Genomic DNA, 16,259 nt, shown 5'->3' on the forward strand with positions numbered 1-16,259 from the left:
CACACCACTACTATAAGCATGGAAAAACACTGTCTGGAAGTGAGCTCAAGTGAATCAATGATTTCCTCATCAAAATCACAAGCTACACCAGTACATAGAGATCAAATATATCATCTGTGGTCGGATAAGGGGGAAAAAAACATTCTGTCGTTCATTGATTGGGATGGTAGCAAGTTTTAAGTTCCTCGGCATACACATCACAGACAAACTGAATTGGTCCACTCACACAGACAGCATCGTGAAGAAGGCGCAGCAGCGCCTCTTCAACCTCAGGAGGCTGAAGAAATTTGGCTTGTCACCAAAAGCACTCACAAACTTCTACAGATGCACAATCGAGAGCATCCTGGCGGGCTGTATCACCGCCTGGTACGGCAACTGCTCCGCCCTCAACCGTAAGGCTCTCCAGAGGGTAGTGAGGTCTGCACAACGCATCACCGGGGGCAAACTACCTGCCCTCCAGGACACCTACACCACCCGATGTTACAAGAAGGCCATAAAGATCATCAAGGACATCAACCACCCGAGCCACTGCCTGTTCACCCCGCTATCATCCAGAAGGCGAGGTCAGTACAGGTGCATCAAAGCTGGGACCGAGAGACTGAAAAACAGCTTCTATCTCAAGGCCATCAGACTGGTAAACAGCCACCACTAACATTGAGTGGCTGCTGCCAACACACTGACACTGACTCAACTCCAGCCACTTTAATAATGGGAATTGATGGGAAATGATGTAAATATATCACTAGCCACTTTAAACAATGCTACCTTATATAATGTTTACATACCCTACATTATTCATCTCATATGCATACGTATATACTGTACTCTATATCATCTACTGCATCTTTATGTAATACATGTATCACTAGCCACTTTAACTATGCCACTTTGTTTACATACTCATCTCATATGTATATACTGTACTCGATATCAGCTACTGTATCTTGCCCATGCTGCTCTGTACCATCACTCATTCATATATCCTTATGTACATATTCTTTATCCCCTTACACTGTGTATAAGACAGTAGTTTTGGAATTGTTAGTTAGATTACTTGTTGGTTATTACTGCATTGTCGGAACTAGAAGCACAAGCATTTCGCTACACTCGCATTAACATCTGCTAACCATGCGTATGTGACAAATAAAATTTGATTTGATTTGATTTGCCCTAAACATAAATTGCTGTGTCGGCCTTCATTATCAGACGAATAATGGAGCAGGATTGGTGAGAGGTAGCAGGTTGCAAGATAAATAGAATGGAGCCTACCTTTTCAGAGCCTATGTTTTTTTTTTTTTTATCTCTATTTTTGTATTTGTTTATCTGTTGCCCTATTCCGATGATCTCTTTAACTATGGAAGTATCTAACCATGCGGACATGTCCGATGAAATCATTGGATATCCAGCACCAACAAATTACCTACACGTGAAAGAAAGAAGATAAACTGAAAGAATTCATGTACATTTGAACTATGGTGAACTCTGCAGCATGTAGGAGAGACAACAGCACCACCTAGTGGAACGTCTAGGACAGAAACAGAGATATTACACGAATCTGCCGATGTGACTTCAACATGTAAAAAAAAAATCGAACTCTTTTGTAACAACACAATTGTCAAACACATTTACCAATTGTTGTATTGTTCACAATAGTCGTTTTTGTTTTGTTTATTTATTACATATCGGTATTGTCGAATAAACATATCTGAAAAGACCAGGACATGTAACATCAGTATCACATGAGCAGTGTGTGCATTTAAAGGTCGACCAGCCAGGAAGTTGAGGTAGCTAGCTAGCATAGCTATGTTATCCATTTTGCCATCATAATGGGATAGTATAAGATAACCTGCATGTTGAATGAGAGCATGACTACTTTTAAAGAGTTCTGTCATTACTCATAAAAACGTCTGCATCTAAAGCAGGTAGGTTTTAGGCTTAGCCAAATAGCCAGCCATTCAAGCTGGACTGATGCAGTTTCGCTTGAGTCGCCTACTAGTCAGTTTCTAAACCTGTACTGTCTTGGTAGTAGTGCTGTGTGGTATGGTTTGACAGGGCCAGGACAATTACAGAGCTAAATCCTGTGGTGTTATTAGATTGGATGATCATCAAGGACAACAACCACCGGAGCCACTGCCTGTTCACACTGCTATCATCCAGAAGGCGAGGTCAGTACAGGTGCATCAAAGCTGGGACTGAAAGATTGAGAAACAGCTTCTATTGCAAGGCCATCAGACTGCTAAACAGCAATCGCTAACTCAGAGAGGCTGCTGCCTACATTGAGACCCAATCACTGGACACTTTAATAAATGGATCACTAGTCACTTTAAACAATGCCACATTAAATGTTTACATATCTTACATTACTCATATCACATGTATATACTGTATTTTATACCATCTACTATGCTGCTCGGCCATCGCTCATCCTTATACTTCTACCTGGCTATTCTTTAAAAATGCCTTCCTCACCATCTTAAATAAGCATGCCCCTCTCAAAAAATGTACAACTTGGAATAGATATAGTCCTTGGTTCACGCCAGACCTGTCTGCCCTTGACCAGCACAAAAACATCCTGTGGCGTTCTGCTAAGGCAAGCTTTTTCAAACAGAAATTTGCATCCTGTAGTACTAACTCAAAAAAGTTCTGGGACACTAAAGTCCATGGAGAATAAGAGCACCTCCTCCCAGCTGCCCACTGCTCTGAGGCTAGGAAACATTGTCACCACCGATAAATCCGCTATAATTGAGAATTTCAATAAGCATTTCTCTACGGCTGTCCATGCTTTCCACATGGCTACCCCAACCCCGGTCAACTGCCCGGCACCTTCCACAGCAACCCGCCAAAGCCCCCACCATTTCTCCTTTACCCAAATCCAGATAGCCGATGTTCTGAAAGAGCTGCAAAATCTGGACCCCTACAAATCAGCTGGGCTAGACAATCTGGACCCTCTCTTTCTAAAATGATCTGCCAAAATTGTTGCAACCCCTATTACTAGCCTGTTCAACCTCTCTTTCGTATCGTCTGAGATTCCCAAAGATTGGAAAGCTGCTGCGGTCATCCCCCTCTTCAAAGGGGGTGACACTCTAGACCCAAACGGCTACAGACCTATATCTATCCTACCCTGTCTTTCTAAGGTCTTCGAAAGCCTAGTTAACAAACAGATTACTGACCATTTCGAATCCCACCATACCTTCTCCGCTATGCAATCTGGTTTCACCTGCCCGCTCGTCCAGCATCACTACTCTGGACGGCTCTGACTTAGAATACGTGGACAACTACAAATACCTAGGTGTCTGGTTAGACTGTAAACTCTCCTTCCAGACACACATTAAGCATCTCCAATCCAAAATTAAATCTAGAATGGGCTTCCTATATCGCAACAAAGCATCCTTCACTCATGCTGCCAAACACCCTCGTAAAACTGACCATCCTACCGATCCTCGACTTCGGTGATGTCATCTATAAAATAGCCTCCAACTCTACTCAACAATCTGGATGCAGTCTATCACAGTGCCATCTGTTTTGTCACCAAAACCCCATACACTACCCACCATTGCGACCTGTACACTCTTGTTGGTTGGCCCTCGCTTTCATACTCGTCGCCAAACCCACTGGCTACAGGTTATCTACAAGTCTCTGCTAGGTAAAGCCCCGCCTTATCTCAGCTCACTGGTCACCATAGCAGCATCCACTCGTAGCACGCGCTCCAGCAGGTATATCTCACTGGTCACCCCCAAAGCCAATTCCTCCTTTGGGCGTCTTTCCTTCCAGTTCTCTGCTGCCCATGACTGGAACGAATTGCAAAAATCTCTGAAGCTGGAGACTCACATCTCCCTTACTAGCTTTAAGCACCAGCTGTCAGAGCATTTTACAGATCACTGCACCTGTACTTAGCCTATCTGTAAACAGCCCATCTATCTATCTACCTACCTCATCCCCATACTGGTATTTATTTATTTATTTATTTTGCTCCTTTGCACCCCAGTATCTCTACCTGCACATTAATCTTCTGCCGATCTACCATTCCAGTGTTTAATTGCTATATTGTAATTACTTCGCCACCATGGCCTATTTATTGCCTTAACTCCCTTATCTTACCTCATTTGCACTCACTGTATATAGACTTTTTGTTTTCTTTTGTTTTACTGTATTATTGACTGTATGTTTTGTTTATTCCATGTGTAACTCTGTGTTGTTCTATGTGTCCAATTGCTACGCCTTATCTTGACCAGGTCGCCGTTGCAAATGAGAACTTGTTCTCAACTAGCCTACCTGGTTAAATAAAGGTTAAATAAAAATAAGTACGTATTCTCATTAACCCAATTAGATTTGTGTGTATTAGGTAGTTGTTGGGGTATTGTTACATTACTTGTTATATATTACTGCACTGTCGGAACTAGAAGCACAAGCATTTCACTACACTCGCATTACCATCTGTGTATGTGACCAATAAAATATTATTTGAATGGGCTGGTATGCCTTGGGAACACAGCTTGCTTACATTCTCACTTTTCTGTTTTCCCCTAGTTACCACAGCCACAAAGTCAGAATTGACTATATCTTAAAAACGCATTAAAATAATTAGGTTTGGTTTAACACTCACATTTTAAGAAGATAAATTGTAGAACTAGACAGGGTTTGTGGCTGTGGTGACTAGTGATGACCCTTTATTCTCAACCCCCCCTCTAGGTTTGCTGGGGGAAATATGCTGGGACTTGTAGGCGTCATAGGGGGTGACCTCCATGCTACGTCTGGGAGACTCCTGAGATGCACCTTGAGGTCTTCAACAGTCCAACAGACTTCTGGCTCCACACACCACCCCCAGAGGGCATGGCTCGCCTCACAGGCACCCCTCTGTGTACACCATACCCCTAAACATAGGACAGGGCTATATGGCCCTTTTACACACCCGCAACAGACACTGGGGAGTTCCCGTGGCCCCTTCTCCCTACCCCTTTTCACCCAGAGGGTCGCCCTCTCCCAGGGGCCCAACACCTCCACAGCCAAGATCAGGCTGCGAACGCGGCTGGTGGTCACCCTGCTGTTCGGCGGGGGTCTGCTTGGCACCTGGTGGTACGTGCGAAACGAGAAGCGGCAAAATCACCGAATGCAGCGTATAGAGCAGTTGAAAAAGGTGGCCCTGGGCCAGGGAGACTTCAGCCTCCTCGACCATAGGGGGCACCGCAGGACCAAGAGAGACTTCCTGGGTCGCTGGGTGCTCCTCTACTTTGGCTTCACCCACTGCCCTGACATCTGCCCCGAAGAGCTGGATAAGATATCTGCTGTGGTCAGCGCTCTGGACAAGGACCGGTCTCTCCCCGCGGTCCAACCGCTATTTGTGACGGTCGACCCAGAACGAGACGACGTGGCAGCCCTGGAGAGGTACGTGAAGGACTTCCACCCCCGGCTGATCGGCCTGACGGGTACCCCAGAGGAGGTGAAGGTGGCAGGGAAGGACTACAGGGTGTACGCCAGCCCTGGACCGAAGGATGAGGACGGGGACTATATAGTGGACCACACCATCCTCATCTACCTGGTCAACCCAGATGGGCTGTTCCTGGACTATTACAACAGAATGAAGGACGACGTGCAGATCGCTGAGAGCGTCAGGAACCATATGAAGAGCTACGTCAAACTCTCTGAATGAATGACGGTAACCACACCAACAAGACTGTATCAAAGGCCTTTAGTATGTTACACTTAAGCTGAACCCGATGTCCAGATAACAATAATCCTCCATCAGAAATGAGGCCCTGTGAATTGTTCTCAGACTAGACTGAACCACAACAATATGGACGCTTCGTCCAAGCTATGGTGATTCTGTGTGTGCAATAAATTGTTTTTGTCTGACACCAATAATGGTTAGGATATGAAATTGTCTTCATACTAGTCTTTTGTCAAGGGCACTACAATCACTAGTATACAGACACTAGTAGGTGTTGCAATATTGAAAGTGTCTTCATATAATCTTTGTAAAATCTACATGCTCGTTTTATTTTATACACGTTTTTGGCCATTGTAAAAGAATCTATATCATTTCCTTACAAACCAGTGAAACATAATTTCCCAATTTAGGTTGTTCTCTTGAATGAAAGAAAAATGATCACATTTTCTTAAAAGTCCTCTCATCTGATATAGAAAATGTATGAGTTCTACACCACTTGGACAAATATGCAAATAAAAACCAACGTATAGAATTGTCATGGATACAGGGGCAAACATTGTGAACAGGGTGATAATTCTTAGGGTATGTTGGTAGTGTTGACTGACCCTGAGTGCCACATCTGGTAAATATATTGTGTAGATGCAGGTGAATGAGGTAAAGAGAGATTATTTCTCTTGACAGAACCAGAGGAATAAACAGACATGATACACACAGACAAGACATAGAGGACAGAGACACCAAAGATCAAACAATAGACAGGGGGTTGAAATTAAAGAGCAAGTACGTGAGGAGAGAATAGGTGCAGCCAGGTTGTTGATAGAGCAGGTCAGTACCAGTGGTCCAGTAGGCACAAGTGGCGTCACACACAGGAGTGCGTACCACGTTTCAGAGTAATGGGTCTCTAGTCCCCCACGGAGTCAGTAGGAGGCAAGAGCACACACACACACAGGATCAGGAGATGTCTGGGTCATATAGGGTCAGAGGTTGCTGCAGGGGCTTTCTTGAATCGTTGGTTGGCCCGGTGTTTGCTGAGCAGAGTGAGTCCCATGGTGTCGATGCTTTCCTCGAGACCCTCACTCCTGTCGATCTCCAGTGTGTAGTCGTTGGCCTGAAGAGGAGAGAGCATGATAATAACCTGATGGCAGTGTCCTGATGGTAGAGTAATGGGAGTTACTGTAGACAAATACACCTTGAACTAGAAGCTATCAAACTCATTAGTCATACAATAAAATCAAGTATCTCGAAATATCAAGTGTTCAGTGTCAAGACTAAACTCCAGACAGTGGCTGATTATTCTTGATTAGATTGAATGAATTGAATACAGCACAATCACACACACACACTCACCAGTTGAAGGGAAGCCAGCATGTACTTGCAGGCCTCGAAGTTGTCCATGCCGTGGACTATAGAGGAGAAGGTCCTCCTCTGGCCCACACTGCTCAAAGCTGCTACGATCCTGTCCCCATAGTCATGGATGTCAAAGGTAGCACGCACCTCCTACAGAGACATGGGGTCAGGAGGTTTAGCCAACACTAGAAATCACCAACGGGGTGAACAATGATATCATTTTCCATTAGAATAGAATAGATACTTGATCTACAGCTAAATGTCTGGAAAGTAAGCCATTGAATCTTACCTGATAGGTGAGTTCCGGTCGTATTTTATCCTCCCATTCCTTCACTCTTTTCGACAGCGCCGTCTCCTGGGCATAACCCTGGGAGTTCACTAGGAACTGCTCCTGAAATATGAAGGAAGTGTGGTGGGGGGGGCATCAGGAACATCAGTGACTAGCTACACAGAACCCTCTAGTATTTCTCACTGTAACATGACCCAGAAAGACTGGCTCATTGAGCCCGTATATACGTACCACACTCTTCTTCACCAGGTCTTCGTAACTCAGTCCGTCCATGTCTGCCCCTGGCAGTGACAGAAACATTGTAAACATACTCAGAACTATACCATCTTTGCCTAGGATTGCCTACAGTGTCTTAAAACTTTCCTGAGTTTTGGTTTTAACATCTGTGTTTTGTGTTGTCAAGTAACATATCATTGTGGAGTGACACTAATACATTAGTCCAACTCTACAGTCACACAGTCGAGACCTCATGGCTCTGTTTACACCTTGCCTTAAAATATGTGCAGTTAATAGCAGGAGTGAATGTGGTCTGAGAGATAGAAAGACAGACAGGACAGTGTCTACCTGGTACGAAGTCCTGTCCACTCAGGAAGTCGGCCGGGGCTTCATCAGTCAAAGGGTCATGTTCGTTGTCAGAGAGGTCATCGAGCAGGCCTAGCAGGTCGTGGTGTCTGAGGCCCTCTAACTCCTCCTCCCTCTCTTCTCTCTCGTCCAGCTGCAGGTACGTCCTTCTCAGCTCCTCGTCAGACACAAACACACCCTGTAAGGGCAAAAGGTTGTATGTTCAGTACATAAAAACAGCAACAAATGCTTCGTGCATCATGACCCATAGCAGTACAAACACATACTGTTTTTCCAAGAATCCTCTTCCGGGTCTTCAGCTTGTCTTTCATTTGACTCATATAGATGTACTTCAAGTCTGTAACAGAAATACCACTTGCTGTAAGCGCCAAATAATAGAGGGTTCAAAAGATAACGCCTCTATCTCCTGTCATTTAGTTATGAGATCCACCCTTACCTGTATACGTGGGTCCATTCTTTAGCCTGGGTTCACGGGGGTCATCTGCAACAAGAGGAGGCATTTGTCAGGCATATTCCATCCGAGTCACAGTCTTCATAAAAACACCAACACACACTACTTACAGGTGCCAGTGTACCAGGTCCAGAAGTCTTGCAGCGCAGAGAGGCCTTTCCTTTTCCGCTTCCCAGAATCATCCAAACCCGGAGGAACCTTATAACATTTTCCTATGGCGAAAGAACACACATTTAACACAGACAGGACCCCTCATAGAAAATACACTGACATCCTCTCAGTGAGTAAGAGTCAGTTGGACAGCATCCCATCGATAGGAAAATGTTTCCTCACCTGTTTTCAGAGGCTTGTCCTCACCGACTGTATCATAAAGGTCATGTAACATCCACATGTTTGCCCGCATCACAACAATCATCACATCACAAAGACAACAACAAAAAACTAAGTGCGCACTAGAATGGTTATTTTTTATCTCGAAATGTATGGTGGTTAATCCCCCGTGTCTGTGGTTGTGACGGGTAACCGTACAGTCTGGGCCCTCACCTCCTCCTTCCTCTGTTTCTTCTGCTCCTCCTCAGAGAGCTGCTGGACTCCTCCCCTCTCCCTCAACAGCCTCCCTTCACTGGGGGCCTGGGAGAGAGCAAGTTAGAACACACGGATACAAGACATCAATAAACAGAACACATGATAATACAAAATCGAACACAATTCAACACAAGGTCCCATAAAAGGGCTACAATAAAGGGGTTACTAGCTGCAATGGAACTAGGCATGTGTGAAACCTACAGTTCCTATGCAGGTATGCATGTATATACAGTGCATTTGGAAAGTATTCAAAACCATGGTCTTATTCCACATTTTGTTGTATTTCAGCCTGAATTCAAAATCTATTAAATACCCCATAATGACAAAGTGAAAAAAATGCTGTCTTTTTTCAAATTTATTGAAAATGAAATACAGAAATATCTCATTTATATAAGTATCCACACTCCTGAGTTAACACGTTAGAATCACCTTTGGCAGCGATTATAGATGTAAGTATTTTTGGGTAAGTATCTAAGCGCTTTGCACACTTGGATTGTACAATATTTGCCAATAATTTTTTTCTACATTCTTCAAGCTCTGTCAGATTGGTTGTTGACCATTGCTAGACAACCATTTTCATGTCTTGCCTTAGCTCTACAAGCAGATTTAAGTCAAAAATGTAATTCAGCCACTCAGGAAGATTCAGTGTCTTCTTGGTAAGCAACTCCAGTATAGATTTGACCTTGTGTATTAGGTTTTTGTCCTACTGAAAGGTGAATTGTTCTCCCAGTGTCTGGTGGAAAGCAGACTGAACCAAGTTTTCTTCTAGGATTTTGCCTGTGCTTAGTTCCATTCCATTGATTTTTTATCCTCAAAAACCCCTTAGTCCTTAACGATTACAAGCATACCCATAACATGATGCAGCCACCAATATGGTTCAAAATATGGAGAGCAGTACTAAGTAATGTGTTGTATTAGATTTGCCCCAAACATGACATGTATTCCGGACAAAAGGTGAATTGCTTTGCCACACTTTTTGCAGTATTACTTTAGTGCCTTATTGCAAACAGGATGCATGATTTGGAATATTTGTATCCTCTATAGATTTCCTTCGTTTCGCTCTGTCAATTAGGTTAGTATTGTAGAGTAACTACAATGTTGTGGATCCATGCTCAGTTTTCTCCTATCACAGCCACTAAACTATGTAGCTGTTTTAAAGCCCCCATTGGCCTCATGATGAAATCCCTGAGCAGTTTCCTTCCTGTCCGGAAACTGAGATAGGAAGGACGCCTGTATCTTTGTAGTGACTGGGTGTATAATTAATAACTTCACCATGTCCAAAGGGATATTCAATGTCTGCTTTTTATTTATTTTCTACCCATCTACCAATAGGGGACCTTTGCGAGGCATTGGAAACCTCCCTGGTGATGCAATTGGTATTGCACTCCACACTGCCCTTTTCCACCTAGACAAAAGGAACACCTATGTGAGAATACTATTCATTGACTACAGCTCAGCGTTCAACACCATAGTGCCCTCAAAGCTCATCACTAAGCTAAGGACCCTGGGACTAAACACCTCCCTCTGCAACTGGATCATGGACTTCCTGATGGGCCTTACCACCCCCAGGTGATAAGGGTAGGTAACAACACATCCGCCACGCTAATCCTCAACACAGGGGCCCCTCAGGGGTCCGTGCTCAGTCCCCTCCTGTACTCCCTGTTCACTCATGACTCCACGGCCAGGCACGACTCCAACACCATCATTAAGTTTTGCCGACAGTGGTAGGCCTGATCACCGACAACAACGAGACAGCCTATAGGGAGGAGGTCAGAGACCTGGCCGTGTGGTGCCAGGACAAGAACCTCTCCCTCAACGTGATCAAGACAAAGGAGATGATTGTGGACTACATGAAAAAGGAGGACCGAGCACGCCTCCATTCTCAAGGATGGGGATGTAGTGGAGCAAGTTGAGAGTTTCAAATTCCTTGGTGTCCACATCACCAACAAACTGTCATGTCCAAACACACTAAGACAGTCGTGAAGAGGGCATGACAACACCTACTCCCCCTCACAAGACTGAAAAGATTTAGCATGGTTCCTCAGATCCTCAAAAGGTTCTACAGCTGCACCATCGAGAGCATCCTGACTGGTTCACTGCCTGGTATGGCATCACTGCCTGGTATGGCAACTGCTCGGCCTCCAACCACAAGGCTCTACAGAGGGTAGTGCATACGGCCCAGTACATCACTGGGGCCAAGCTTCCTGCCATCCAGGACCTCTATACCAAGCAGTGTCAGAGGAAGGCCCTAAAAATGGCTAGATAACAGCTAACGTTACATTATACCATATCCGTTAGGTGCTAGACTCCAGCCACCCTAGTCATAGACTGTTCTCTCTGCTACCACACGGCAAGCGGTACCGGAGCACCAAGTCTAGGTCCAAGAGGCTTCAAAACAGCTTCTACCCCCAAGCCATAAGACTCCTGAACATCTAATCAAATGGCCACCCAGACTATTTGCATTGCCCCCCCCTTACACTACTGCTACTCTCTGTTGTTATCATCTATGCATAGTCCCTTTAATAACTCTACCTACATGTACATATTACCTCAACTAATCTTGTTATTTAACTGCTGCTCTTTAATTACTTGTTCCTTTTATTTCTTATTATTTATTTTTTACTGCATTGTTGGTTAGGGACTCGTAAATAAGCATTTCACTAAGGTGAAACTTAAACCTGTTGTATTCGGCGCATGTGACTAATACAATTTGATTTGATAAGCAGATGTTTACTGCTGAACTTAGGCTTGCCATAACAAAGGGCTTGAATACTTATTGACTCAAAACATTTCAGCTTTTCATTTCTTATTCATTTATGAAAATTTCAGAAAACACAATTCTACTTTGACATTATGAGGTATTGTGTGTTTTAAATTCAGGCTGTGACAACAAAATGTGGAAAAAGTCAAGGGGTGTGAATACTTTCTGAAGGCAATATATATCTATATATATATATATATCTATATATATATATCTATATATATCTATATATATATATAGATATATATATGTATGTGTGTGTGTAAGAGAGAGATATTTCTACGTTCCTACCTGGTGTCTGTCAATATGTTCCTCAGGTCCCTGGTCCATCTCCATCCCGTTGTCCTCCAGGGTCAGGAAGTTCTCCGAACCGGCATCAGCACCATCGTCCCCGGCAACGCCCGACATGGCATCCCCTGCTGCAAGCTCTGCGTCATCTGGACACACAACAACAATAAGGAAGTCAACACCCGGCCATAGCTTAGAAATACACATTAAAGAACTGTATATTCCATTTGAGCTGGTCCTTGCAACATGGTATGGGATTTAGTGCTCTGTTGGAGGCAAAACACATCACAAATGCCCCCAGAGAAACCAAATCTATGGGGTGTTTTCTATGATCAGTCGGCTGTTTTGGCTTGATTACAGTTGTGTACAGTATATAGACCTAGACACAGTAATGTACAACTGTCGATATACTGTATCCATCTCTACCTTGGTGCCCGAACAGGGTGACGGGGACCAGGGGTGCGTCAGACAGGGCGTCCCTGAGGAAGTGGGACTGAGAGGAGGCCAGGAAGAGGCGGATGATACCCAGGGAGTCCGGAGTGAACGTGTTCATCCTGAAGTCCTTACAGCTGCCCAGCACCTCTCCTTTCAGACTGCAGCACATACAAACAGGGAAAATACACAAACAAACATTGATACGACAGCCCTCTGAAGTAATGTGTTCCATCAAAAAGTAAGGCTGCTACATATGGCAAGGCTTATAATGTTTCATAGTTATTCTACAGAAAAGTTCATCATGTTGAGGGCGGTTTAGGCCGTGGACTTGGAACCCACCTAATGAGAAGCAGCTTCTGTTTCTCAAACGCCTCAGGAGGAATCAGAGACTCTGAGGGAAGAGGGGCCACGTCCACATTCTAAGGAACACACAGGGCAATAATTTACACAGATAGAATTATGGATACATACACACACACACACACAAATAATTTAGTCTGATTGAAACACCAATCAATATATTGTACATTCTAGGGGGGCATTTATAAAGGGTTAAATGCCTCATTCTTTTGACTGCAGAGACATCTGTTGGGGACAAACTGGGGGAACAACAAACACTAACAGTGTTGGCCTCTATTCCATCCTCGCCCAACTCACCGCCCCCAGATGTCAGCTCCGTGCCATCCTCTCCAGATGTCACTGCTCGTTTATCTTTCCTGAAAATGACAGGTACAAATCCCTTTAACTCAATGGGAAAGGAAGTGAAGAAGCAGAGCAGCATGAAGACTGGTGGCTTGAGTGGGCCTGTGTGTGTTCACAGGGAGCGAGGCAGGGTACAGTGCCTTCCGAAAGTATTCATACCCCTTGACTTATTCCACATTGTGTTGCGCTACAGCCGGAATTCAAAATTGATTCAATCTAAAAATGTGGATTGTACAATATTTTCACATTATTTTTTAAATTCTTCAAACTTTATCAAGTTGGTTGTTGATCATTGCTAGACAGACATTTTCAGGCCTTGCCATAGATTTTAAAGCCAATTTAAGTCTACTATAACTAGGCCAATGCTTTGTCTTCAGGACATAAAGTTATTTTATTTGACATATTTGTTTGCAGTTTTACTTTAGATGCAAACAGGATGCATGTTTTGGAATATTTATATTTTGTACAGGCTTCCTTCTTTTCACTGCCTTTCTGTGTTTGAAATTCACTGCTCGACTTTGGAACCATACAGATCATTTTATGTGTGTGGTACAGAGATGAAGTAGTCATTCAAAAATCACGATAAGCACATATTTACTCCTGAACTTATTTATGCTGGCCATAAATGGGTTGAATAGTTATTGACTCAAGACATTTCAGCTTTTAATTTCTTATTTATTTGTAAAAATGTCTAAAAACATAATTCCACTTTGACATTATGGGGTATTGTGTGTAGGCCAGTGACAAAATCTCAACTTAATCCATTTTTAATTCCGGCTGTAACAACAAAATGTGGAAAAAGTCAAGGGGTGTGAATACTTTCTGAAGGCACTGCACTTACTTCTTGTTTCTGTCATTGATGTAGTCCAGAGTTTGGTACACCAGGTTGTACAAATGCTCCACCTGAATCAAACAATAATAACAAAATAATGCATTTTAATAAAGTGTTTCCCCTATATTGATTTAGCAGCAGCTGCCTGCTAAATTGTTGCCTCCCCCCAAAAAAATGTGATAAAAGAATTATATGATTTTGTTTTGAAAAAAAATTGAGGAATGGAAAACTTTGTGTAAACTGAAATCACTTAAGCCAGATATAAACTGTGTAGAAAAGATAATGGACCTATACGTTTAAAAAAGAATAATATCATCTTTGAGAACTAACCATCACTAAAATAAAAACTAGACAGTCATGCAGTTGACTAGACAGTTGATTTTGTTATAATGTTTGAGTCACTCAGATAGATTGCATAAGCCATGGCAAAAAGTGTAGAATTGCAGAAAATGAACTTTAAAACTGCAATTTATCTCAGCCCCATGGCAAAATGTGTAGAAGAATTGAAGGAAATTAACTTTAAAACTGAATGTTCTCTCTCTCAGCCTGTCAGCCCCTTGACAAGATGTGTAGAATTGCAGGAAACAAGTTTTAAAACTGTAAAATTCTCTGGATCACATAGTTACTTTTGGACAACAAGTCAGGAATATTATATGAAACCAGCCTATGATGTTCTTCTTTTCTACCAAACAACTTCTCACCTTCTTGCTGTAAATGCATGCTGAGCCTTGTATGAGCAGCGCTGCCTCTGCAAAGTTAAGAGTGGTTTTGCCCCAGTCGAACGAGATGCACATCTCATCCAACTGCCAGACCAGAGAGACAAAATGACAGTGGTAAGTGCAGTGTATATCAATGTGTGAGAAGACAAGCTTTCTTAACAGTCTACTCCAGCCTTGGTCTGTGTGATTTTCAACCCAGTTAGCGACTCAATTCAAGGCTGTGTTTGTGTGTTGACACACAACATTGTTGTTAATACAGTACTTTAAGTCTATTTTGTTTACATGATTTGCCCCATAGTGCATGCCACGGGCTCATTCCTACCTCCTCTAGATAATCTGCCAACTCCGAGGCCACATCAATGTCCCAGTTTTTCGTGAGCTCCCGGATAGGCTGCAGCGAATCGAGTCTCCACTGTGTCCATGGCTCCCCTTAAAATTAAAGATGAAATCATGCCAGATTTGAATCGGTGTGATTTTTAGAAAAGCTAACACTTTATTCAGTAGCTATCTACAAAATAGATGGGTTGACATTTAGCTATCTAGCTAGAGAACGTTTAAATTCACAGAAAATTGTCATTTTGGTTATATAGTTGCTAACGAGCTAACCGGGGCTGCAGGTAGCCAAGTGGTTAGAGCGTTAGACTTGTAACCGAAAGGTTGCAAGATCGAATCCACGAGCAGACAACGTAAAAATCTGTTGTTCTGCCCCTGAACAGGCAGTTCCATTGAAAATAATAATTTAACTGACATGCCTAGTAAAATACAAAAAATAACCTACTAGTAGTACTAACTGTAACGTTAGCCAGCTACCAAAATGTTTTAAAACAAACATACATTAAATGCTATTAGCTCACAATTGTAGGCGTTGATTCACAAACGAAAAAGGTGTCCCAAATTTAAAAACATGTAATATGTGTTGATAAACTTTGGAGCCCTTTCAAAAAATCCGCGCATCCACCATTTTATTTTATATTAGCGCGAGATTTTCTTATTCGCCGATTTAGTTTCCTCTCTGACGTCGGCGTCAACAGAGCCAGGGTTTTTGCGGTTTGCTGCCATCTACTGGCGGAAGTACCACTAAAAAACAACCTGTATCCTTTTTTAAAATTTCACCTTTATTTAGCGTGGTAGGCTAGTTGAGAACAAGTTCTCATTTACAACTGCGACCTGGCCAAGATAAAGCAAAGCAGTGCGAAACAAACAACAACACAGAGTTACACATGGAATAAACAAGTCTATATACAGTGTGTGCAAATGGCGTGAGGAAATAAGACAATAAATAGGCCATAGTAGCAAGTAATTACATTTTAGCAAATTAACACTGGAGTGATAGATGTGCAGATGATGGTGTGCAAGTAGAAATACTGGTGTGCAAAAGAGCAGAAAAGTAAATAAAAACAATATGGGGATGGGTGGGTTATTTACAGATGGGCTATTAACAGATGTTCTGTGTACAGCTGCAGCGATCGGTTAGCTGCTCAGATAGCTGATGTTTAAAGTTAGTGAGGGAAATATAAGTCTCCAGATTCAGCGATTTTTGCAATTCGTTCCAGTCATTGGTAGCAGAGAACTGGAAGGAAAGGCGGCCAAAGGGGGTGTTAGT

At 43.0% G+C, this 16,259-nt stretch overlaps 2 protein-coding genes across 2 annotated transcripts; one reads left to right on the forward strand and one right to left on the reverse strand.

Moving 5' to 3' along the window:
- The first annotated feature begins 549 nt into the window (after positions 1 to 549).
- LOC112216918 (protein SCO2 homolog, mitochondrial) lies at positions 550 to 6,001 on the forward strand. The gene is made up of 2 exons (XM_042300252.1): positions 550 to 563; positions 4,690 to 6,001. Exon 2 carries the CDS (start codon positions 4,706 to 4,708, stop codon positions 5,645 to 5,647), a length of 942 nt encoding a protein of 313 aa, XP_042156186.1. The 5' UTR covers positions 550 to 563; positions 4,690 to 4,705; the 3' UTR covers positions 5,648 to 6,001.
- Positions 6,002 to 6,141: 140 nt separating this feature from the next.
- LOC112216919 (condensin-2 complex subunit H2-like) lies at positions 6,142 to 15,078 on the reverse strand. The gene is given in 18 exon segments (XM_042299977.1): positions 6,142 to 6,773; positions 7,013 to 7,162; positions 7,302 to 7,403; positions 7,533 to 7,582; positions 7,866 to 8,061; positions 8,150 to 8,220; positions 8,320 to 8,364; positions 8,445 to 8,546; positions 8,668 to 8,729; positions 8,876 to 8,964; positions 11,972 to 12,117; positions 12,395 to 12,561; positions 12,743 to 12,822; positions 13,026 to 13,119; positions 13,947 to 14,008; positions 14,639 to 14,740; positions 14,979 to 15,054; positions 15,056 to 15,078. Coding segments are annotated over 18 exon segments (1,758 nt in total). The 3' UTR covers positions 6,142 to 6,632.
- Between the last annotated feature and the right edge of the window lie 1,181 nt (positions 15,079 to 16,259).

The sequence above is a fragment of the Oncorhynchus tshawytscha genome, linkage group LG17 (assembly GCF_018296145.1).
Source record: "Oncorhynchus tshawytscha isolate Ot180627B linkage group LG17, Otsh_v2.0, whole genome shotgun sequence".
NCBI lineage: Eukaryota > Metazoa > Chordata > Actinopteri > Salmoniformes > Salmonidae > Oncorhynchus > Oncorhynchus tshawytscha.